The 26,619-nt window shown below is 39.4% G+C and overlaps 1 protein-coding gene across 1 annotated transcript in view; it reads right to left on the reverse strand.

Moving 5' to 3' along the window:
• Nucleotides 1-468: 468 nt before the first annotated feature.
• LOC122556198 (low-density lipoprotein receptor class A domain-containing protein 1-like) overlaps nt 469-26,619 on the reverse strand; it is a 42,281-nt gene continuing 16,130 nt past the window's right edge. The window contains exons 2-6 of the mRNA XM_088000095.1: nt 23,292-23,373; nt 14,771-14,893; nt 6,015-6,152; nt 4,119-4,241; nt 469-767 (exon numbers count right to left, since the gene is read on the reverse strand). Of these exons, the coding sequence (XP_087856221.1) occupies nt 628-767; nt 4,119-4,241; nt 6,015-6,152; nt 14,771-14,893; nt 23,292-23,373 (606 nt within the window). The 3' untranslated portion in view covers nt 469-627. The remainder of the gene's footprint in view (nt 768-4,118; nt 4,242-6,014; nt 6,153-14,770; nt 14,894-23,291; nt 23,374-26,619) is intronic.

Consider the following 26,619-nt stretch of genomic DNA (forward strand, 5'->3'; position numbering starts at 1 on the left):
AGGGAGATTTGGGTGACCTCAGAAGCAAGAAGAAAGGCAATTGATTTTTTTTTTGCAAAATTACATCATAAGAGTAGCAAAGTCTTGCTACATTTGTATAGGACTTTGCTTAGACTACATCTGGAGTAATGTGCAGTTTTAGTCTCCTCTAAGGAAGAGTATACATGCATTGAAAGCAGTACAATGATGGTTCACAAGATTAATTCCTGCAAAGGGTTGTGCTATGATGCGCCTTTGAATAGATAGTCTGGAATTCAGAAAAATAAAGTGATCTCATTCTCAAGTCTCCCATGTTCATCTACTTTGATTATCTTAATGTTCTATTCCATTCTGTCATGGCTTCTTTCAAAGTCCTTATTGGAATATGGTGCAACAACTACAAAATGTAAAATTTTAATCTGGGTATGAACAAAATTGGTCAGCAGTTAAATAAAACAATTTGCTGCATAGGGCTGTACTAGTAATTAGTGTTAGAAATCGTATTATTTTTACAATACAGTTAATATAGCATCGAACCTAACATAATAAGATGTGTGCATTTTACCCTTTTAAAGTTTTTTTTAAAAAAATTGTAGAAATAGTTGTAGCAGAAAATTCCAAGGTTAAGGATAGAAATTCATTCAGATGTCACTTTGTACAGTTCTTTTCATCGCTCATATCAGTGCAGTCCTGAAAGTTGTCTCTGCAGCGACTCTTCGGTATGCAGTCACAGTCATTGAAGAAGACAGTAACACATTTCCATCCAGTACAGGCAGGGCACAGCAATTCTTCAAAACAAGTTAACAAGTTGACTTTTTAAATGTTCAAATTACAGAATATTTAAATCCATTGTTCTGTGATATTCATTAATATTTGTTGCCTTCCCCATAGTTAGTCAAAAGAAAAAGCTGTAATAAAACAGAAATTTTTGCACAAACCCTGCAGATCTGGCAGCATCTGTGGAGATAGAAACAGTTAACATTTCAAAACATTCTCATTCCACAGACACCAGACCTGCTGAGTTTCTCCAGCATTTTCTATTTAATTTCAGAATTCCAGCAGGCATGGAATTTTGCTTTTATCTTTTTGTCCTGGTGGGCTCCTGGCTTGAGTACTATTATCCCTGGCATGGAAGTTCTTGCTGCCTAGGTTAATTTGCTTTTATTGACTCAAGCTTTGCAGCTCCTGCTTCTAACCTTTTACAATTATTTACTGAGCAGACTTTGGGCCTGAAATGCATCTCTGTAGTGCCTGGTCTTTCAGTGCTATGGGTGCTGTTGAGCCACTAGAATGGTGTTCCCAAGATGTGTGCAGATATCTGGCCTATGTCATATATTGTTTCATGAAAACTTTAAAGTTTAATGCTGTTTTATCTTTCAGTGTTTCAGGCCACATCATCAACATGTGCAGTTGAACACAATTCAGCAAGATGATTCCCCTCCCACAAGTGCTATTTAATTGAATTATCTATTATTTTTAAGCTAATTGTATAATGATTTCTAGTGATGCTTACTGAGATTATAGGAGTGTTTGGTGGTTTTCAGGGTTGGTTAATAAATTTGCAGAGACTGGTATCCTGTCACCAAGGCCCTCTTTATTTACACATGAACAGTCCTTGACTTTAGTACTGCCTCATACAGAGTCAGCAGTGGCAGTATCTCACTCTTGCCTTATCTGTCAGCCAGGGTTCCCTGATTGGACCACATTAACAGCCCCAATCTGGGAACTCCTATGAGATCCAACTGGCTGACTTGTTAATATTGCAGAAATCTACTGGGAATGCTGTGACACATACTTAAAAGCTTCTAATTTTCTAGCCACTTGTGTCCAAGTAACAGCGTCTCTAAGATTTTGTTTAATTGAAGATGTGCAATACTTGGACTAATATCTTTCTCTTAGGTGCCATGCACATAAATATTTATAGTTTCTAGCAAGCATAGTGAGCTATATTGAAAGCCTGACTGATAATTTCGAATTAGGAGAAAGTGAGGATTGCAGATGGGGGAGATCAGAGTCGAAAGTGTGGTACTGGAAAGGCACAGCAGATCAGGCAACATCCAAGGTAGGATTCTTCTCAGAAGCTGCCGATTCTCCTGGTCCTCGGATACTACTTGACCTGCTTTTCCAGCATCCCACTCTTGTCTCTGATAATTTTGAATTGGTTGGTAGTGTAACTCTTGCTACATTTGGGATTGAGGTGCTGACCAATCGTAAAATAATATCTGATGTTGATTACTATTCTGAGTTTTAAAATCTGGTTGAGGATGGTCAGTATCCTAGGCGAAAGTGAGAACTGCAGATGCTGGAGCTTAGAGTCGAGAGTGAGTTGTTGGAAAAGCACAGCAGGTCGGGCTGCTTCTCAGATGCTGCCTGACCTGCTGTGCTTTTCCAGCACCACACTCTTGACTATGGTCAGTATTCTGCCTATTACAAGCTGCCTAATGGATGTGCAGTTCAATGTGATCCACCAAGCACTGCAACACAGCCTAAATACCTGGTATCACACTGGCACTAACATTCATGTAACAGATTCTCATCCGTGTATTAGGCAGAATGTCTTTTCAGCAAGAAAGCAGCATTCTGTCATTGGCGACCACCATTCATGTTGCTACTACTTAGTAGCAGCATGAAACATCTAGTTTTATCTGTGGCTCTAACTTTTGAGACTTGTTATCCATCCAGGACAATCAGAAGCAGACTGAAAGTGGCAGATTTAGGCCCTTTCCTGAGTTTGATAGGTAATAGGCAATGATCTGATCGAGGTAGTCATTATGTCATGACATAGCTTTGATGTCTGCTGTCAAAATGAAATATTTGCTATATTTAAATCTGCAACTGTATATAAGAATTTTCTTACTCTAATAAGATCCATCCTGTGCTCAAATTCACCCTTGAAATGGAGCAAACAAACTCTCATTCTGGATGTGGTATTTGCGAGAAACGTTAAGGGGTTCTATTGCTATCGACCACAAGTCCACCTTCAGTTGTCAGTATGTGCACTGGAATTTGTACAGTTCCATGTGCTTTTAGATTGATTCATCAGCTTGTGGGATGCTGTTCCTTGACACACTGCCTAATGGAATGTGGTGATCAATTGGAGTCAACTTGGCTTTTATGAATTCAAACACAAATTTTGGTCAAGGTGTTTCCATAGAGAATGGATCAGATCATAGTTAGCCCAATCAGAATCCAATCCATTTGCCACATAATATAAAATTATTGTTCCCTTTGAATGTTGGCATATAAGACACTTGTTTGACCTCGGCTAAAGCATTGTATATTGTACTTCAGGAAGGAGATGAAGTCGTTGAAGAGCATACAGAAGGCATTTAGGCGAATGGTTCCAGGGATGATAAATTTCAGAAATGAAGATACGCTAGAGAAGTTGGAGTTGTTTTCTTCGGAGAAGGGAGGTTGAAAAGACATAGGTGTTCAAAATCCTAAGCAGACTTTATGGTCTTATAGATCGGGTAAATAGGAGGAAACTGATTACACTTATGAAAGGATCAGGAATGAGAGAGTTCAGATTTAAAGTAACTAATAAATAAAAGTGACACGAGGAATATCATTTACACATAAGTGGTTAGGATTTGAAATGCACTGCATGAGAGTGTGGTGGGGGAAGGTTTGACTGAGGTATTAAGGGAATTAGATGGGTATTTGAAAAGTACAATGTGCAGGGTTACATGAGAATGGCACTAAATGAAATGCTCATTTGACGAGCGAGTACAGAAACAGTAGACTGAATGGCCTCCTGCACTGTAACAATTCTGTAATTTGGTTATTTTCAGCAATAGTCTATTTGACGTATGTGAGCGGGCTTCAACACGAATTTCCTTACAAATCTTATTGAGCTCCATCCGTGCTCAAATTCATTTTTGAAAGGGAACGGACTAATAAGCTGACTTTCTGGAAGAGCTAGTTGAGAGATCTGTTAAGTTGGTACTCATTTGTTAAGATACCAGGCAGAGAAATACCTCCTAGAAAGATTTATGGAAGTATAGGATGGTAAAATAAATCAATTCAGAGAGTCTTGTTACCATTACATGGATTACCAACATGGATTAGTCCCACATCCAGGTCCCACGTAAATTGTAGTAAAATTATATTGTGCATGAACATTAAAAGTATTTGATTACCTGATTCATCTGAACAGTCTCCGCAATGATTTCTTCCATCACACATTTTGTCCATATAGGTCCAGGATTTTTGGTTGTCACACATAAAAACTAAATATCTAGGGAGGCTATTAGGTAGGTCTCCTGATCAAAAGAGATAGAGGGATTGGTAACGATCAAAAAGTGATCAAAAAGTAATCATCAATGCTACCTTTATATATCTTTCATAAAATTGCAGGCAATGGGGTAGAATTGCCATGCAGTTTTTCCAGATCTGCTGGTATACTGTCAGCAGAAGATTAGCAGAAATAATAAAACAAAATGTTTCTCTGGAGTTCCCACAAAACTCGATCCCAAATAATATTTCTGAATTATATGTTCTTAGGATGTGGGAACAACACTTTTTGAGATGGTGCCAATTGGCCATTTAAATCAGCTGCTGTCTCCATACAGTTTGATTTTGGCATCCCTGCTGCACAGAAACTGGAGTGTGCACATCAGATGTGTTTTGTGCATTTATTTGGAAAGCCAAGGTATAGGCTTTGGAGAGGTAAGGTACCCCTGTGGAGGTAGTGGCACTCCTGTACCGTCGAGAAGGTGGTCAGGTATCTTCTGGGTTTGTTAACAATAGAGAGAACTGTCTAAAAGTTGCACAAACCCCTGGTTTTATAAAGCTGTCAAAGTGTCAAATTTATACAGCTCTATGAAAATGCATCAGAGCTTCAAAATGTGTTTTTATGAATGAGGAAAGTTTTCTCCAAATAAAAACATAGAACTTGAAAGTAATTTAACTTTTTTAAAATCTTGTGTGGATGGCTACGAATAGATACTAAGTGAGTTGGCATAGGAGATGAAGGAGTAAAGAGTGGAACTGTGGGTTGGCATGTTGGCACTAAATTGGTTACAATGAACCATGTGGATGTGTAGCAGGAAACAGTGTGGTATAGAGGGCATAACGGACCATTGAGGATGAATAGGGGGATTGAATGCACAGGGGTTATCACATGCAGTAGGGGATAGGTAGAGGGCAGTAGTGGCACAGATTTGGCTTTGATGGAGCATGGAGTGTGTGGTGGTAAGGTGAGAACTGGAAGAATAATTTATATTTGATTCTTTTGTTTCTAGACTGAAACCCCAGGGTGGGCTTTCTTCCCAGTGTGAATTGGAAACTAGCAGTCTCCTCTGCTCTTTCTGGGTCATCAGTCTTAACTTCCAGTCCCCCCTGCATCCTTGTCAGTTTCATGGAGCCGGGAATTATCTGCCTCTGTGCATCTGACATAGGAATGAAAGTTGAGGCCATGAAAGAGTTCAGACGAACATGGAAGCTGAAATGAATTCAAACCAACTCAAGTGGACTGAAAATTTCAAACAGAAATAGGAAGAAAGTGTATAGGAATATCAGACATGTAAAACTGATGAACATTGAAATATAAAGTAAAGCAGTGACATTGCAGGTACAAAGAAAGAGACAGAAGTTCACACACAAATGACAATAGAAGATCAGATGCACAGGGAGAAGGGAAATCAGATATGCAAGCTCACAGTGAAGAAGCAGAAATCTAGAGAACTCTAATATGCCATTGTATTGAAGAATGTTACTGTTCATTTCCCCAGAAGCATTAATAGTGTAAATAATCAGATGGTATGTTGACCATTAAGGTTGTTAATTTACAGATGCAGGCAGCAACAGAAAGGAAACAAGAACTCAGTAAATGATAAACCAAACATTGCTATTCAAGCTTAAGCATAATGGAAGTAAATTATGTAATTATATCTTCCTCCATACCAATACTGTACATATATCGGCTTCTCAAAATAAGCTAGTACAAAATTGGGAATGAGTAAGCATTTGAGATAAACTCTCCAGAGGTACCAAGTGCTTGTTCCAATGTAAAAAAAAAAGTGTGGAATATATACCACAGTACAAGTTTGATTCATCCTCTCCATTGCTGCAGTCTACTTTGCCATTGCACATCTGTGTGGACATGATGCAGGTTTTGTGGTCATCGCACAGAAAGCCAGTTGTGTTTGAGGTGGTTTTACACAATCGAGTTGCTAAAGAAAACAAATGGGAAGAATAAAAATGTATCTTGATTAATATTGTCAATAGGAATACTTACACCACCTGCTGAAGCAGTTTTTTAAATTTAAGTCCTATGGTATTGAATAACTCATGTTCTGATTCTGTTGCTAACTTAACACCATAAAGGGATCAGTTTTCTTCGGATACTCTAGTTGCCAAACAGGCTGAAGTAGTCTGGACAGGGTTTTAAGCCGCAATGCTGATTCACCCGTTTTGAGCTCAAGATGCAATCTTGGTAAACGTGTAGGTGTGTGCTCTGGGAATGGCTGATCAAAGAATTATTCAACAATAACTTCAAATGACTCCTAGCAATCATTAAGGAGACTGCATGCATCTTGGTGGTTAGAATTTAATCCTTCACCTGCTCCCAACTGAAACCAGCTTTTTTTTTTGAAAACCAGGAGCAGGAGTAGGCCATTTGGCTTCTCGAGACATTCAGTGAAATCATGACTGATCTGACTATGGCATGAACAACTCCACATTCTCAGTGACCTTCAGTAATCCTGATTCCTTCAGCAGTCAAGAATTTATCTACGTGCCTTAAAAATATTCAGTGATGCTGTCTACATCACATTCTGCGCTCAAGATCCTCCAAGAGAGAGAAAATAGAATCCTCATCTCCCTTTGAAATGGGAGACACCTTGTCTGTGTCCACTACTGCACAGTCAATCATTCTCAGGATCTTACATGTTTCAATAAGATCACCTCACATTCATCTAAACTCCAATGGACACAAGCTCAATCTGTTCAGCCTTTTCTCATAGGATAATATGTAGATCACAAGAGGTAAGAGCAGAAGTGGTCATTTGGTCCATCAAGTTCACTCCACCATTTAATGAGATCATGGCATATTTGATAATCCTCAAATGCACTTTCCTGTTTTATTTCCATAACCCTTCATTCCCTTACTGATTGGAAATCCGGCTATCCTTGAATATACTTAGCACCCAGCCTTCTATCGTAAAGAATTTCACTGGAAGATAAAAATAACCCTAATCCTAAAATACATTACTCTCAGAGATTAAAAAATCCTCCTCATCTCAGTCTTAAATGGGTGATGGCTTTCTCTGAGGGTATGTCCTCTGGTCCTAGACTCCCCCATAAGGGGAAACAACTGCTCTGCCTCTACACTGTCAAGCCCCCATGAATCTTCTATGCTTCAGTAAGGTCGCCTCTCATTCTTCTAAAGTTTAAGAAGTACAGAACCAACCTACTCAATCTCTCAACTAGTTAAGAAGATCAAAACTGTTCTTAGTATTCTAACTATGGAATGACTTATGCCTTCTATTGTTTTACAAATACTTTTATACTCCATTCTCTTGAAATAAAGATCAAAATTCCAATTGCTTTTCCCATTACCTGCTGGACTTAGTATACTAACTTCAAGTGATTCATGTACAATGACCTTCAAATCTCTCTGTTCAGTAGCTTTCTGCAGTCTTTTTCTATTTAAATCATGTTTAGCTCCTCTGTCTTTCCTGCCAAGAGTGTAATCTCACGTTTTCCTAGATCATATTCTATCTGCAAAGCTTTTGTCCATTTACTGAACTTGTCCATATCCCTCTGTAGATTCCTTATGTCACCCTCACTATTTGACTTCACATGTATTTTTTTGCAATCTGCAAATCAGGCAAGAGTACTATCACTTCTATCATCTAAGTCATTAGTATCTGTTGTAAATAATGATGGCCCCAGCACTGATCTGTGACACTCGATTAGTTACAGGTTTCTGGCCTGAAAATGCCTCCTTTATCCAAACTTTGTTTTCTAATACTTAGCCAATCCTCTTTCCATCCTTATATATTACCTCCAATGATGTGGGCTCTTACTGTGTACTCTTATGTGACCTTATTGACTTTCCTTGGGAAATCAAATATATTACAACTGCAGATTCCCTTTTATTTACCCAGCTTAACCTGCAGATAGGATAACTTCTTGAATTTTGGCAGTTGTTGACACAGTGGTAATGCCACTGGACCAATAATCCAGGTTCAAATCACATTGAGGTTGCTGATGGAAATTCAATTTGTAAATCTGGAATTACTGATAAAGAAAATATCGGTCATGGTGACTGTGACCTGTAACAACTGTTATTGATGGATGTAAAAATCTGTCTCATTTACCAGTGCCCTTGAAGGATAGAAATCTGACATCCTTACCCTGACTACCTACATGTGATCCTAAACTATAGCAATGTGATTGACTCTCAACCGCCCTCTGAAATAACTGGCCACTCGGTTTCAAGGACAATTAAGGAGGGCCACAAATGCTGATGAGGCTAAATCGATGGATGTCTCGACAGAGAGCCTATTGCACATTTGAAAGCAAGGGGAGCAATGTACACCTGGGTGATGGTGACAACTTTGCCTCCTCTGTTTCATCACCTCTAGCGTTTGACTCTCTCCATGTGCAAAATATAAATGTCAAAGGGAGGTACAGCATAAAGAGAGGTCAATGTTGTTGGATGGCCAGGAAGTGGGCGGTCTGTATGCCTATACATTGAATGGACCTGTGACCAAAGTTCTCTCCCTCTAACAGCCCTATCATTAGAGTTAACTGAAGTCCCCTCCTTCACAATTCCCTTACCCTACCCACACTGAGTGTGGTCAGAGTAATTTTCTCCCCCTTTGCATGCTTTTGACTTGCATCACGATGGAAGATGACAGTAAGTGCTCTTCTGCCAGTGGATTTAAGTCTTATCAATAACGGGTCTATGAGCCCCTTGATATCCATATCCCCTTCCCAGTAGTTCATCTCATAAACTTTACAGTTTTCACATTTCCCAAAGTCCCCACCCATCCCATCAAATGAGTCTAGACCATCCTGCCTTTCCCCTCCAGTCCCTGGCAATTGATGTGACCATACACGGTTATTTTAATATCCTTCCACTTTGAAGCCAAGGTATTCCTGTATACCCCCTCCTACATTATATAACTCGCAGCTATGCTTTTCTGTAATCCACACCCGCCTCTTGCAAAACCACAAATCAAATACAACATGATTAGCTATCCTCCAGTGAGGTTCCTTTGTTCAAGAAGGGCAACAGGGATAGGCCTGGTTCCTATAGACCAGTTAAGCTGATGTCAATGGTAGGGAAATTACAGGAAAAAATTCCAAAGGACTGGATTAATCAATACTTGGCAAAGCAGGGATTGATCAGGCATAGTCAGTACTGACTTATTCGAGGGAAATTCTGTCTGGCTAATTTAATTGGGTTTTTTGAAAGTTGACTAAACATTTTGATGAGGGTAATGTAGCTGATGCAGTTTACATGGACTTCAGTAAGGCATATACAAGGTTTGACATGAAAGTCTGGTCTAACAGGTAAGAGGCCATGGGATCCAAAGCAAGTTGGCAAACTGGATCCAAAATTAGCTTGCAAATGGGAGGGAAAGGGTGATGCTGGAGGGTTATTTTTGTGATTAGCAGCCTGTGACCAGCAGTGTACTTCAGGGATTGGTAGTGAGACAGTTACTATTTGTTATGTACATTAATGAATTGTTTGTGAATGTAGAAGCCGAATGTATAATTAATAATTTTGTAGCTGACATGAAAATTGGTAGTGTTGTTGAGATTGAAGAGGATAATCTCAGTCTACCATCTGATATTGATCACCCACTAAACTGGGCAGAGAAATGGCAGATGGAAGATAATCCTGAAAAGTGATGCATTTTGTGATGCTTAATAAGGGAAGGTTATATGGAATGTTTTGTAGGACCCTAGGGAGTAGTGAGAGACAAAGCGATGTTGGTGTACAAGTCAAAAGATCCCTGAAGGTGTCAGCACAGGTAGACGGGGCAGTGAAGAAGCTATATGGGATGCTTGTCTTCATTAACTGGGACATAGAATGTGGCAGCAAGGAAGTCTTGTTCATTTGCAAGGCCTCCCCATAATTGAGGATTGGGATATTTATCAATGGTTTAGTTGCCCTGCACCATTCATGGCTGGATGTGGCAGGACTAGAGTTTGAATCCAATCTGTTGAGTAGGGGTTTGCTTGGCTCTATGTTTCGGGTACTGCTTTTGCTGTTACAGGCAAATAACTTGATGAAGCTAGAATACAGGACTGAGACCTCATTTTCTGGTCTACCAGTGCTGCTCCTCACATGCCCTTATATACTTTTCATTAAACCAGGATTGATCCCCCAGCTTGATGGTAATGGTAGTGTGGGGCGTATACCTGGCCGTGAGGTTACAGATTGCAGTTGAATGCAATAGTGTGCGGTGCCACTGGCCCGCAGCGCCTCAAAGATTTGCTGTTTTAATTTGCTGAATTGTTCAAAATTTATTCCGTTTAGCACAATGGCAGTGCCACATGACATGGTGGAGGGTATCCTCAATGTGACTTTATCTCCAAAAGGACTGTGTGGGGATCATTCTAATCAATATTGTCATGGATAGATAGCATCTGTGACAAGTGGTTGGGGAATATGCTCTAATAAATTCTTTTTTCCTCTTGTTGCTTGCCTCACCAGCTGCTGATGATCCAGTTCAGTTCTTCAGGAGTCTGCTAGTGCATTACTGCAAAGGGTGGTACGTGCATGGAACAAGCTGCCAGTGGAAATGGTGGCAGCAGGTAGAATTCCATTTAAAAAGCATCTTCATGGTATATGAATAGGATAGGTTTAGAAGGATATGGGCTAAATGCTGGCAAATGGGACCAAGTCAGATTGGGATGTCTGGCTGGTGCAGATGAGTTGGATCAAAGGGTATGTTTCCATGCTGTATAACTCTATGACCCTATAACTTTATAAAACATTGGTTAGGGCAAAAATGGAATATTCCAGATGCCACACTATCAGAAGGATGTGACTGCACTGGAGAGGGTATAGAGGAGATTCACCAGGATAAAACGTTGCCTGGGATAAAAAGTCTGTTAAGAAGAGAAACTGGATGGGCTGGGTTTGTTTTCCTTGGAGCAGAGTAGGCTGAGAGGGTTCTGATTGAGATATACAAAATTATGAGAGGCATGGACAGAATAGGTCATGGGACTCTTTTCTCCACAGCAGATGTATCTAAGACCAGAGGGCACATGTTTAAAGTAAGTAGTCAGTGGTCACGAGAAAATCTGAGAAGAGAAATTTCACCCAGAGGGTGGTAGAAATATGGAATGTGCTGCCTGAAAGGTTGGTGGAAGTAGGTACTCTTACAATGTTTAAGAAGCATCTGGTTGAGCACTTAAAATGTCAGGGCATAGTAGGCTATGGACCAAGTGCGGGTAAATGGGATTAGTGTAGTTTGGTGTTTGTTGGCCAACATAGAAATGGTAGGAAAAAGGGTATATTTCTCTGCTGTATAACTCTACGTAAAGCATTAAAGATAGAGCAAGATGATCTTGATGTCAAGATGGGCCTTGGCGGACTTCTCATCCAATTCTGCCACACATCTCAAAGTAACCCATGTTACTCAGACCATCAAAGGATTCCATCCTACGAATTTCTGCCTGCCAACTTTACTTGTGACAGGAAAAGATACAATACCCAGCTTTAGTTTGGGTTATGCACACACAACTACAGGCCACCTTATAAACTACTTGCTTCTAGGGACAAATTCAGAGCACCTCAATTTAACTCTTCAAAAATCCTTCATCACATGAGAAGTTTCTGTCCACAGATTGATGTTCATCTGTGTGTTACCATACATACCCTTTTTGCACCAGCTACATACCTGTGTGTTTGAGCAATGGAGGGTTATGGGGAATTCAAATAACACCCATTCATTGCAACTACATTTTCCTGCAATTTCCAGACTACAACATTGACAGTGGTTCAAAAGTGCTTCATTGGCTGCAATGTAATTTAGGAACATCCTTACATTGTAAAAAAAATGTAAATCTCTATTTCCTTCTTTATTTATGTCCTTTATTGCCAGAATCTTGTTCCTCTAACTTTGTAGATAACGTTGCACCTCCAAGTGAGACAGGACTAAATTTTAATTGAAAGGGACAATTTTATAAGAGTAAAAATTGACTTGTTCCTTTGCTTTTAATCTTTATCAAAATTTTTCTTTTTGTGCAATCCTTGCCTTGAGATAATATGATTTATGACTGAGAGTATATACAAGTAATTTAAAAGGCTTACATTTATTGAATGAATTTTTACACTTTTTATTTAACGAGTGTGGAATATTGAATGCAGAGTTCAAGATTTATTTGATAAAGCAATATCATTCTCATGGAAACTCACCACAATCCCTAAAAGCATTCAAACCAAAGTACGAAGAAAACTAGAAGGAATCAACATCCCTATGCTGTGTCACAAACTCCAAGTTCAAATATCAACTCGGGAATTGATGGTGATGAAATTTGTGTCACATTGCAGCTGAACAGGTTGATTTAACACTGCAGTAGCTGCGCCCGCCCACCCCCCCCCCCCCCCCCCCCCCCCCCCCCGCCCACCAACATTGAAATACTCCACATAGAAGTTCTAGTCAAGTCTTCATTCTGAAGACTATCATATACATCAAATAAGAAAATCAAGATGATGGTTTACTGACACATGGCACTTACCTAAAGCCTGGGAATTCAGGTATAAGGAGATGAGGGTTAAATCAATGCACAGGTAATACTAGTGTTTATTAGAATAGAATCCCTACAGTATGGAAACAGGCCCTTCAGCCCAACAAGTCCACACTGACCCTCCAAAGTGGAGCCCACCCAGACTCATTCTCCTACCCTATACTTACCCTACACTATCCCTGTAACCCCACATTTCCCATTGCTAATCCACCTAACTTACACATTCCTGGACACTATGGGCAATTTAGCATGGCCAATCCACTTAACCTGCACATCTTTGCACCAGATCACCCAGAGGAAACCCACACAGACACATGGAGAATGTACAAACTCCACACAGTCACCCAAGGTTGGCATTGAACCTGGATCCCTGGCACTGTGAGGTAGCAGTGCTAACCACTGAATCACCGTGCCACCCCTAATATATATATATCTCACACTATAGCTATAATGCAAAAAATGGCAGTATAGTTCAGGTTAAGTACTGACTATCCAACTTTCTATTGGGAATAATTTCAGCTTCTATTCACATGCTTCATGTATTGTAAATCTTCAACAACACTCAGGAATATTGCAAAACTCACTAGTTTAGTCATTTTTTTCGATTCATTCACAGCATGAAGGTTTCACTAACTGTTCTTAAGAGCCATTTTCTTGAACAGCTGCAATCTATGTTGAGTAGGTGCATCCACAGGGTTGTTAAGACAGAGTTACAGAATTCTAACCTGGTGACAGTAAAGGAATTAGCAAGAGTGATAACAAAAATGGATGTCAATGGGGTGTCAATCAAGCATGCTGATTACAGTTTAGTATACAAGAAGGACTCATTTCCGAAGTTCCTACCACATGTTTTGCTTGAGAGCTTGTTTCTCATAGTTGAAGAATTTGACACAGCCTCAAGACAGAGGGCCAATAATTTAGGACCAAGATGAGGACGAACATGGACACTATATTATTGAATATATTCAAAAATGGGAACTCTCAGGGATATGGGAAGCAGGCAGGAAAGTAGAATTGAGGTTGAATATAAGACATAATAGAGCAAGCCTGAGAGCCAAACAACCTATTCCTGCTAATTCTTTCGTTGTTAAATCAATTTGATTAAGAGCGATCTGCTTAGCTAACACCAACACCCCATCCCTACAAAGGAAGGTCATTGAATTAGTTAATGCACAATAGTAGTTTACTTTTTGAACTAAACTACATTTAATATCACAAGCCTTTCGTTTTTGTTTATTATGTGAAATAAGCAATGAAAGTTTGATTTGCAAAGCATAATGCAACAGCAAGCTAGGTTCTCATGAAAATTATAATTCATTATGACTTATACAAATGGCAATAAGTAGCACAAATTTTATAACAAGCATGCAGAGAAGTAATTTATCAAATCCAGTCATCACAATGCACTGAAGCTGCAAGACACAATAATAAAATACTTTCAGATGTTCATACTCATGAGAATAATGGACACAATTGATCAGTAAAAGTCTGCCTCTTAAGTGGAAGAACATGTGCAAAACATTGTCATATGTGACACATTATAGCCCATTACTGTCACCCCAGCTAAGTCCAGTGCCTCCCCACAGGCTAGATACTGAGCTCAGAAGTTTCCTGGTTTATTTGGCTCAGGTATGAATGGCTTAACCAGCTGAATCATTGGAGGAGGCAGAATGACATTTCCAATAATTATGTACAATAAATGCTGGGAAGGCAAATAAATTCACAACATTGATCTTCAGGCTGTTTCTTGACAAACTTGTTATAGCGTCACCATCAATTTTAATTATGTTAACATTTTCATACTTAAATTTTGGCACCATTGGGATTTTCTAGTGTTGGATACATTGATAGAGTAGCATGAAACTGCAAAGTACATAACGTATAGGACAGGAAAGAAATTGCTTTCAAAGCTGTATCTAATCTCTGTGGAGGAGGGGAATAAAACGCTCAAGTTTCACTCCCATGATTAATATCATCTGAAACTTCTCTGTTGTAATTACTACCAGGTGATCATTCTTAATGTAACAATATTTACTTTAAACAAGCTGAACACATTTATATTACGGTTACATACTTAGCTGGTTGGGTGGTATTCCAAATATAATCACACAGGCTAAAGCAGCTGCCATTGCCCCAAGAATGAGCAAGATTACACATGTGATTAAGAGGCATCTCCTGGGAAAATGGTTCCTGGAGTCTTAAGAAGAAAGGGTTATAAGATAGGTCAGCTTTCAAATGCTGGAATTTGTACATCGTAAATATGTAGGGGTCAACATCACCCCACACCATTTCAAAGTAATTGCAAAAAAAATTTATGTTAGCTAACAATCACTCTATAATTGGTGCATTAAAATGTTAGAAGAGCAAAGCATTTCCACTAATTTAAATTGAATTAACATAGAAAGAGGAATTCGCACCATTTGGATCTCTTTTTAAAATAAGTCAAAAAGAACTGAAATTAATTTTAACATTTCACTCAAATACTTCAGTATTACACTCAAATTCTCTTCAACGTTTTTTCCTGATAGTAGTAGGTTTTGCTGGAGGATTGGTGATATTAGATACCGGTCCTCTGCCATCCTTTTCTGTGTCATAATCCTCACTGCCATCCATGATTTTTTGTAGAAGGCTACTTTTCCATTGAATAAATTATGCTTCATACAATGCAAAATGAAACTACTGATAATATAAATATATATACACAACTATTCAAAATAGGAGCAGGAGGCCATTCAACCGCTTGTGTTTGATCTACCATTTGAAAAATCTTGGATGATTTGATTGTAGCCTCGAGTATCCTTTTCTCTCTACTCCTTGTACTCTTTAAATCCCTTGTCAATTAAGAATTTGTCAAACTCGACCTCAAAAATATTTAATGACCCTTACTCTACAGCTCTCTGAGGGAGAGAATACCACATACCACTAAGAGACAAAAAACTATTTGTCTTAAATGGAAACTCATTATTTTAAAGTTGTGTGCCATAGTTCCAGTCTCTCCAAAAAGGGAAATGTTTGTTGTATGAGATTTTTTCTGATGGTCCTAGATGTCTGTGTAGGTGGAGGGGGTAAAATGTGGGATTTGGAGGATGGTGAACATTTGAGGCATAACGGCACAAGACAGGTTTCATATCTTAGAAAGTTTATCAAATAACTCAGTTTCACATATCTCACACTCAAGCTGACTGTGACGTTGCATTGTGCTCCATCATTAATGTCCCAATAATTTCAGGCTCGGCCTCTCCTTCTTCCTCAGCCTGCCAATCTGGTTTGAAGTACAGAGGAGGTCATTCCTAGCGTCCAAATCCCAGGAACCATTTTATACTGTCACTGCCACAACAGGCAAATGTTACTTTGAGATCAAGGGCAGTCTGTCTCATTTCACCTTTGAAATTCAACTCTTTTGTCCATATTTTGACCAAGAATGCAATGTGGTCAGGACCTGAGTGGTTCTGGTGGAACATAGCCTGAGTATTGTTGAAAAAATATTTGCATTTATATAGTGCCAGTTATAGCCACTAGTCCCAAGGAACTTTACAGCAAATATGTTAGTTTTGAAATTTAACCAGTTTTTTAATGTAGGAGATGTGACACTCAATTTGCGCACATCCTGTTCTCACAAACAGCAAAGTCACGATGGTCTGTTATTGTGATGATGCAAGCTATAGGGTGTTGATCAGGGATAACCCCCCTGCCTTTTCAAAGCATTCTCACAATATTGTTTACATTTACCCACAAGGTGTAGTTTTAGTTTAACATCATATCTGAAAGATGGTGTTTGGTGAGTAAGTCCTGCATGACAGCACTGACAACAAAACCTTCTACATATTTTCCTAATCAACATATTCCTGGATGTTAATATCTACCTCTGGAGGTAATGGGACTTGAACCCAGGCCTTTTTGTCCATTGTGAGACAATGCCCCAAACAAAACTTTCTATCATCTTACTGATGATTGACAGCAAACTGATAAGGCAGTAATTAGCCGAATTGAATTTGTCCTGCTTGTTGGGAACATGATAGACCTCAGCAATTTTCCACAATGTTAGGTAGATTCCAATGTTGAAGCTGATAACATTTTGTTTGAGATGGTTCTAGTTCTGGAGCACAGCTTGGAGATTGTTTGGGTCTGTCATTTAATTAATAAACAATTGCATGACAGAGGGTGGTGGTGGAGGGTTGTTTTTCAGACTGGAGGCCTGTGACCGGTGGAGTGCCACAAGGATCGGTGCTGGGCCCTCTACTTTTTGTCACTTACATAAATGATTTGGATGCGAGCATAAGAGGTACAGTGAATAAGTTTGCAGATGACACCAAAATTGGAGGTGTAGTGGAAAGCGAAGAGGGTTACCTCAGATTACAACAAGATCTGGACCAGATGGGCCAATGGGCTGAGAGGTGGCAGATGGAGTTTAATTCAGATAAATGCGAGGTGCTGCATTTTGGGAAAGCAAATCTTAGCATGACTTATACACTTAATGGTAAGGTCCTAGGGTGTGTTGCTGAACAAAGTGACCTTGGAGTGCAGGTTCATAGCTCCTTGAAAGTGGAGTCGCAGGTAGATAGGATAGTGAAGAAGGCGTTTGGAATGCTTTCCTTTATTGGTCAGAGTATTGAGTACAGGAGTTGGGAGGTCATGTTGCGGCTGTATAGGACATTGGTTAGGCCACTGTTGGAATATTGTGTGCAGTTCTGGTCTTCTTCCTATCGGAAAGATGTTATGAAACTTGAAATCGTTCAGAAAAGATTTACAAGGATGTTGCCAGGGTTGGAGGATCTGTGTTACAGGGAGAGGCTGAACAGGCTGGAGCTGTTTTCCCTGAAGCGCGGAGACTGAGGGGTGACCTTATAGAGGTTTACAAAATTATGAGGGGCATGGATAGAATAAATAGGCAAATTCTTTTCTCTGGGGTCGGGGAGTCCAGAACTAGAGAGCATAGGTTTAGGGTGAGAGGGGAAAGATATAAAAGAGACCTAAGGGGCAACTTTTTCACACAGAGGGTGGTACGTGTATGGAATGAGCTGCCAGAGGATGTGGTGGAGGTGGTACAATTGCAACATTTAAGAGGAATTTTGATGGGTATATGAATAGGAAGGGTTTGGAGGGATATGAACCGGGTGCTGGCAGGTGGGATGAGATTGGGTCAGGATATCTGGTCGGCATGGACGGTTTGGACCGAAGGGTCTGTTTCCATGCTGTACATCTCTATGATTCTATGATTGATTAACTCAGTGGCTTAGTTTATTTAACACAGTAAAGTGCAAGTTATGTAGCAGAGAGTGCATCTGATTTCTGTGGAATGTTCTGCTTGCACTTCCACATCTAATTGATTGACAACATTGGTATACACCACACATGGAGTCCTTAAGCATGAACATCCTAAAAAGGCAAGGTACACATTCAACCTCCATCTTCTTCCCAAAAGAAAGCTTAACTATTTATAAAGTTAAAAATCACACAACACCAGGTTATAGTCCAACAGGTTTAATTGGAAGCACACTAGCTTTTGGAGCGACGCTCCTTCATCAGGTGATTGTCACAATCACCTGATGAAGGAGCGTCGCTCCGAAAGCTAGTGTGCTTCCAATTAAACCTGTTGGACTATAACCTGGTGTTGTGTGATTTTTAACTTTGTACACCCAGTCCAACACCGGCATCTCTAAATCATAACTATTTATAGCAATTGAGCTGAACCTCTATAACATAGTTAATTTGTTGATGCATTGGGACCTCATGATTCTGATTTTGTCTGAAAGTGTCACTGACTGATTGCTACAGTCATCGGTCTGTTGTTCATGTTTGTGTTATGAAGTTTTTATTTCATGTACTGCAATTGCTATTCCAGAATTTAGTTAGCCTGATGCACTATGGCCAAGTTTTGTTCCTTAGCATCATCTGGTGTATTTTGAAACTTCTGATTTGGCACTCTGAATCTTCTTATTCTATCAAAGTTTTAGCCTCCTGTTGGTCCAGTATATTTTCTCCTTAATAACCTGCACTAACAACTTTATATCCTTTTCCCTTTTTTGTTTTCTTTGAAGCTTTGACCTTTCCACTTGCTGCTTCAGTGGCTGTTTGATTTCCACTATGCCCTGCTTGGATTCTTTTACTATAACACAATTCCAAGCATTTCTTTCTGACATGGCTGTCTCACAAGTGATTTGCAGGTCCTGGATGCATGTGCTGAGCGTTCCCATCTGTTTTTGCATGTGTGCCATTTTCTCCAGTATTGCTTTGAGGTCAAGCTGACGTTTCTGTGGCTGCCCCTGATGAGCCTGATTTGTTTTATCCAGATCATCCTGTAAACCAGCAATCTTTCTTATTGGTTTAATAAGACAGAACTTGTTGTTTATTTGCTTCTATTCTTTCTCTCTCAACTCTCCATTCATCTTTGTGAGTTCAGCAGATATATCCCCTAAAAACTTCCTCATCTCAGATACAAATGTTAGTGGACGCAGAGCCTTTTTAAAGGGAAAAGTAGTTGGATTATTGATAAGGGGTGCAAGGTTATTGTGCTTAGGTGGGAATATAGAGTAAGTAACACAGCCATTATCTTGTTGAATAGCAATGCAGACTCAAGGCTGCTGCTCTGAATTTGTCTAAGACATACTGAAGTCCAAAATCAATGTTGAGGATCCCCAGGGCCATTCCCTCCTGATGGTATAGTGCTGTGTCATTATTTCTGGGACATATTTTCTATCTTACCAATGGACTGGAAAAGATTACATAAGGCATTGCAATTGCCAGGATAAACCGATATATGTGTAAGTGAGGAGCTCTGAACTTGAGCAAGTGATTAAATATTAGGTGCTACTCTTTGTAGGAGTCTCTGAGGAGATTTCTGAGTTCAAGCTGTCATGATGTTCTGCTTCGTGTTGTCCTGAGCTAGCAGAGCCATGGTCTTCTCACCAGTAATATTAAAGTATTTTTTAAAATTCTTAATGGAACGGGGGTGTTACTGGCAAGGCCAACATTTATTGTCCAACCGTAATTGTGTAGAGGACAATAAGAGTCAATCATATTGCCCTGGGTCTGGAGTCACATGTGGACCAGGGAAGGATGGTAGATTTCCTTGCCTAAAGGAAATTGTGAACCAGATGGATTTTTACAACAGTCACCATTAGACTAGCTCTTAACTCCAGATTTTCTCTGAATTCAAATTTCACATTTGCTATCATGGGACTTAAAACTTGTTCTTTGAACATTAATACAGGATTCTGGATTAGTAATTCAATGACTACACTAATGACTTATTGAATGGTAGAACTGTGAAGGGTGTAGCATGCTTTAAATATTTGTGATATTAGATTAGATACCATACAGTATGGAAACAGGCACTTTGGCCCAACAATCAACACCGACCCTCTGAACAGCAATCCACCTAGACTCATTCCCTGATCCTATACTTATCCCTGACTAATGTACCTAACACCATGGGCAATCTAGCATGGCCAATTCACCTGGCCTGCAGATCTTTGGATTGTGGTAGGCTGGAATCGAACCCAGGTCCCTTGCACTGTGAGGCAGCAGTGCTAACTACTGAGCCACCATGATGGAATATGACTTGGAGAACAGTACAGTACTCTTTCTGAATTGTCCAAACGCCAAAAATACTCTTGATGCCTTGTTTTAGTGTCCTCTGCCACCACTCAGGCCATCCTTACATGTTATTTGTGGATATCTGTCACCCAGGTGTTATCCCTTCTGTGACTTCCTTCTCTGAGTAGGTCATACAGGACTCCTCTTTTTCCCTATGAAGGGATTGTGTCAATTTCCAAACTTTTGAGCATTGAATCAGAGGATCCTCTGTAAGTTCGTCACACTGAGGTAGTGAAAGCCTTTCCTGTTAAAATAATTGAACAGAGGTTTTCTGGAATCTATGAAACAAGCTGATTGCCATTGACTACACCGTGCTCCTTGGGAAAGCCATTAAAACTTTCTAAACATGCATGACGTCATTTCATTGACATTACCATGATGTCGCAAGGTATGCATTCCCTAACTTCCCAGAGAGTGTGCCAGTGAACAAATGAATGCATTTCCACTTTTAGTCTGATTGACTGAACAGAATTTCCATAGCTGTCCCAAATAATCTGTTGTGATTCATTTGACAGCACTCTTGTTTCTGGTCACAAGGCTCTGGATTCATATCCTACTTCAGGGCTTGAATTCAGAAATAAGTCTAATACTCAGACATAGTGACCAACTCTTGGGAAATAATTTTCTAAGAGACATTGTACAATGGGAATTGGGGTTCACCCTGAAGGTGGGGATGATTGGAGGTTCAGAGTTACTAGCAGCCTGTGAGCAGGGAGGCGGACATTTACGAAAATTGTTGATTTATGAAATTGCCTGGCAGCAGGCAACCTCAGACATGTGAAAACCAACTCATTGGAGATGGTTCCATAATATCTGGGGCTGTTAGCCATCCTGTGTTCCATTGCAGTACCGAGGGAGTGCTGTGCAAGTGAGGGTCCTGCCTTTTGGGTGATGTGTTAAATAATAGCCCTATCTGCTTTCTAGGCTGAATGTAAAGATCCATTGGCACTATTTCAAAGAAGAGCAAAGATGTTATCCCTGGTGTCCTGCCTGATATGTATCCTTTGATCAACATCACAAAAACAAAGTTTCTCTGGTCACTTATCATTGTTGCTTGTGAGCATTTATTGTGTGCATATGAATGCCCATGTTCCCTACATTATATCAGTTCCTACACTTCAAAAATATCCATTGGTTGTTAAGTGCTGTGAGGTATTACAAAAAGAGCTGTATGAATTAAAGACATATGATGGCATAAATGTTGAAGCTGATGGACACCTTCACAGCCACTTGTGGGCAGCTGAAAGTCTTCCTGCAGTAAGTCTCAGTGTTGGCTTAATGCCTTATTGGTAACATGCATAACAAGTCAGAAAACTCCTCAGTCTTGTTGGTTGTATATTCCACAATGGAGGTGGGAAGGGGCCATGGTGTGTGGAGCATGGTTATAATATCCAGTGGGCTACCCGCTGCTTCACACCACTGTGCACAGGCTTCTGTCCTCCTACAATGGCATAATAGGATATAGAAACACAGAAGCAGGAGTAGGCCATTCAATCCATTGAGCCTGCTTTGCTATTCCAGATAATGGCTTACCATCTAACGCAATGCCATTTTCCTATACATTCCCATATTCACTGATGTCATTAATGCCTGGACATCCACAGAGAATGCCATACCTGCACTTGTTTGATATTGAATGCACGTAGACAATGTTGGGTCACAGTCTAGCAGATGTAAGTAAAGGTGTTCGGAAGCAGAATGGAAAAAGAAATTCCCATCTGTAGACATTTTCAGGTTGAGAAATACCTTACTTTAAACTATATTCCTGAAAACTCAGGAATATTGTGCTGGTGGCTCTCATTTTGACAGATTCAAAAGTGAGTTGAGACTCTGGGGGGGAATCAGGCTTTATTGCTTTTTTTTGCTACATTGCTAGACTAAATGTGAGAAATGAATGTGTGATGTGCTACCACCATTTTAGGGACATTACTTATGATGAAACTTGGCACATATACTGCATTAATCATGGAAAATTAAATCCATCAAATAAGTTTGATAAAATGTCCTTAGCTGTTATACTTAGGTGAAACTTACTCACATGATTCTTCCATCAATACAGTTTGCAGTTTGTAAGAATTGATGGTGCTTGTAAATGAGACTGCTTTCATATATTTGGCATTGAAAATGAAATTGAGACTGTCCAGGATCCCTCTTTTAGACTCACTGTAGATCTAATGTCAAAGTGATTTCAAGCAATTTGAATGTATTTCCCAATGTACAGGAGTTTACTGCATAAAAATGTTTGTAACTCACCTCTACTTGGTATTGAACCAGCTGCCGCAGTCAGCAAAGCCACAAATATCAGTCTAACACCAGAAATTATAAATATCAAATTGATGCAGTAACTAGGGCAAGCATGCTGGAATGAGTTTTAGGAAGCTTTAATTTGCTTTGTGTTTGCATTTGCCTCAAGGAAGTTACAATTGGTCTCAGGATTCCAGGAAAACAATCTCAGATTTCCCCTTCCCAATCAATATTAACTTAAATCCCAGAGCTGTTAGGGTAAAACTTCCATCATGATCTCTTGTTTTTCAGGTATCTTATGTTGGTGGAGGTCATGATTGACTATGATTCCCTTTTACTGATTGGTTAAGGCATTGCCATGGAGAATGCACTAAGGAACTATTATTCTCCCAAAGTTTTGTTTTAAGAACAGCACATTGACTCAGATTGGTTGAGACATTGTTATGGGAAATACAAAGAATGGTTGTCCCCCAAACATTTGTTTAGTTGAAAAAGATGCATGTTCTTTTTTCTTCTATTGAAAATGACCCTGATTATGAATATATGTAGCTACTAGCAAGCATAAGTGAGCCATGTTGCAAACTCAACTAACAATCCTAAATTATTTATTAGCATAATTCTTAACGCACTTGTGATTGTTCAGTGTGTGCATTTTCAGATTCACACATTATAAAAATGTATAACACATTTTATATTAAAATACAATTAATTGGATAATCCTTATTTGAAACTCATTAAAATAAATGATGACCTACCTCCATATTTAACATTCTCCAAAGACATTTGTGATCCAAACTGAGAATATACATCAGATGAGACTGAAGTCATATCTCCATCCTACAAGAGTAAAACACAAAATTATTTAGATTGCAGAATACGCTTTCCATAATTTGATATTTGTATGTAAATTTGCATAAATCAGTTATGGACAAAATGTCTCTGCACTCAAGTTTGTACCAGTATCTCTCACAGAATTTATTGTACATAAATGAAAAAAATGAATTGTGCTTCGACAACGCTTCTCATGACTACCAGATGTCTTAAATAACTATACAGTTGATGAAATCCTTTTGAAGCAATGTCACTACTGTATTATAGTAAATACAGTAGCTTTTATGTGCACAGCAAACTTCCAGAAATAAAAATGTGATAATGACTAGATATCTGATTTTGTAATTTTATTCAAAGGATAAATATTGACTAGAATACTTGGGATAACTCACCTTCTCTTCTTTAAAATAGTAGGCATCAATTTAAAGTCTCGCCCAAAAGATGGCACCCCGCAGTGCTCCCGCAGTACTGCAGAGTTAAATTTTATACCCAAGCACTTAAGGATTTAGTAGTCAGAGACCATATTCTATCCAATCACTCTGAACCTGCAATGCCTTTCAATATAAATTCTATATTTGCCAAATAGGATCTCACAACTGTCTTTCGTATTACTTTGATCTCAAAATTACATAGATGCAGATTAGATTATTAGAAAATTCTGTCCATGCTCTCCATGTGTGTGAAGAAACATATTTGTTGTGAAGTTTTAGGGTAAACAACCGAACTTTATTCAGGAAGTCGTATAACTGAAGGAGGCACCTTTGAGCCAAAGTTGAGGTCAGGCGAGAAAGGTCCAACTACTTGATTTCAAGAAGGACTAATGAAGATGAAACACATTGTTGGCTCTCATATTCTTGACAGTTAAACTGTTGGATAAAAAATGTGAAGACATTGAGGTTTAATGACCATATCTTTTTATTTACGCAAACTGAAAAGGAGAAAGAACTTTTCAACATTAAGGATTATGGAAGGAATTCCTTACTTTTAATAAAGCCAGTTATTGAAACTCATTGTAAGTCATGTTAATACTGCTCCTTCATTGAAGCAGTGGGGGAGACTGTTTGGAGTTGGCTCAGTATCATGGAATGTGTACAAAGTGAGGTTTGGCCTCTAACAGGTTGCTGATTGTTTTGTGGAGCTGTGCTAGTTGTGGGTGACAGGGGTCAACCTCACAACAATGATTGGATTGATTCCATCATGCACAACTTGTTGGATGTGCATGATGGCAGACCTGCAGACACCTTTGGACTGCTGCAAGGAGCAGATGGCGCATCCTTCTCACCAATAAAATACCTAAACCCTGTTTATTTTCCCTCACCACTCGCTGGAAACTATGGCCTTTAACCAGGAGACTTTGCAGTTAATGCCTACTTCAAAGAGGTGAAATAGACAGAAAGAAGAGAGACTGAAAAACAGCAATTTCTGGCAAGCAAAAGGGCCATCTCAGTGGACACTGTGGACTTGGGGCCATTGAATGGCATTCCAGGTTTTTTAACTGCCATGCTACCTTTTGTTGCCTGTATGTTTTTGTTTTGCAAGGGGTTAGAGTTTTAACTGTGTCAACAGTTCATTGTTCTTTACCTGTGGTTTGAATTTACTTATTTGTAATGAATAGTCATTCTTATTCAGTACAGAAACAGAGTTCATGTTTTGTGCTAACTTGAATCAATCAGACAGTTAAATTGGAGAATTTTGCATCCTTTGATGAAATTTTTAACTTTCATGATGTTTCCAGACATAGTGGAGCTCGATTTTCAGCATGCTACCCCAGCGAGAAGTGATAGAGGTTATGAAATGATGTCAGCAAGTGAGCCATTTGTTACTGTTAATGTAGGAATTGTAACAAAGTTAGCCAAGTTGACCTCGTAGAATATGAGTTCCCTGTTTGGGGCTGGTAATCTGGTCCATTCATGGAGCCCTGGCTGACAGATGTAAACAGGAGTGTCAGAGATTCAGTTCACCTCTGAGAGCTGGCTCTGAGGGAGCTGGATCAGTGTCACGTATAATGCACGCGCAAATAAAGGGCGACTCGGTGACAGGATACCGGCCTCTTGGAGCTATTTCAGTTAGTGCTTGTATTGTTGGAATAATTAATCAGTTGCCAGTAGCATTAACAGAACATTAAAATCCAACTCAATAATTTTAGTCAGTATTAGAAGTAAAAAGCAATACTTGCTGCCCTCTGCTGGAGAGTTTGGTACAAAATGTATTTGTAAATATTTGGGTGTTGAAATTGCTTCAGGCTTGTTACTGGGTCTGAAATAGGCACTATTTTCACCAACTGCAAGGCCTGAGGCTAGCCTGAAATTGGGCTCTGGCGTTCGTTTATATTAACTGAGTGAGTAATTGGCATCTGCTGTGTCTCATGGTCGTCTGTCAGTATTCTTTTAAGAGACACAGTGAACAGAACATTGTAGGATCGAAAAGTGTTCACTGGAAAATCACAGCAGGTCAGGCAGCACTCGAGGAGCAGGAGAGTCGACATTTTGGGCATAAGTATTTTATCAGGAATGCACATTGAGTCCTTGTTGAAGGACTTATGCCGAAAATGTCAACTCTCCTGCTCCTCGAATGCTGCCTGACTTGCTGTGCTTTTCCAGCGCCACACTTTTCGACTCTGACTCTCCAGCATCTGCAGTCCATACTTCCTTCAAGAATATTATAGGAGCCTAAGCAAGGTAGACTATGGTGAGGAATCTGGTAAAATTGTAAGAAGTTCAGCAAGGCCTATCTTGATGTCAAGAACAGCTAGTTGCATTTTCCAACTAAGTTCTGGGCATTAAGACAAAATGCTTGCAAGATAGCAGTGAGATGCCTTTTAACGGGGATTACTGCTGTGGGAAGACCCGTTAACATGGAATATTGCCTCATTAATATGTGGTGTCCTATTCTATCACCCTCCATGACAAAACGAAATGGTCAACAACTTCCAGATTTGGTGATTGAGACTCATTAACATTAACTGAGTGAGCAATTGGCATTTGTTATGCTTTCACAGGTTGCTGAGATTTGGGCTGCCTGGTTTGCTAGCAGCAAGTTAGCAAATTCAAAGTTCTGCCCCAACATTTGAGTGCATTGCTTCAATTTCTTAATTAGACTCAAATCCAGCAGATTCAGTATCATTTGACAGAAAATTCTCCATTCATTGTCTCCCTCTGCCAACTCCTACTTACTTTGGAACAATATTTTGATGAATATTGAAATGTTCAGTTAAAAAGTAGTACATATTATAACAGAATATTATATGGATAT

This window comes from Chiloscyllium plagiosum, unplaced genomic scaffold (assembly GCF_037043375.1).
Source record: "Chiloscyllium plagiosum isolate Xiang-an unplaced genomic scaffold, Cpla_swu_hap1 HiC_scaffold_2, whole genome shotgun sequence".
Taxonomy (NCBI): domain Eukaryota; kingdom Metazoa; phylum Chordata; class Chondrichthyes; order Orectolobiformes; family Hemiscylliidae; genus Chiloscyllium; species Chiloscyllium plagiosum.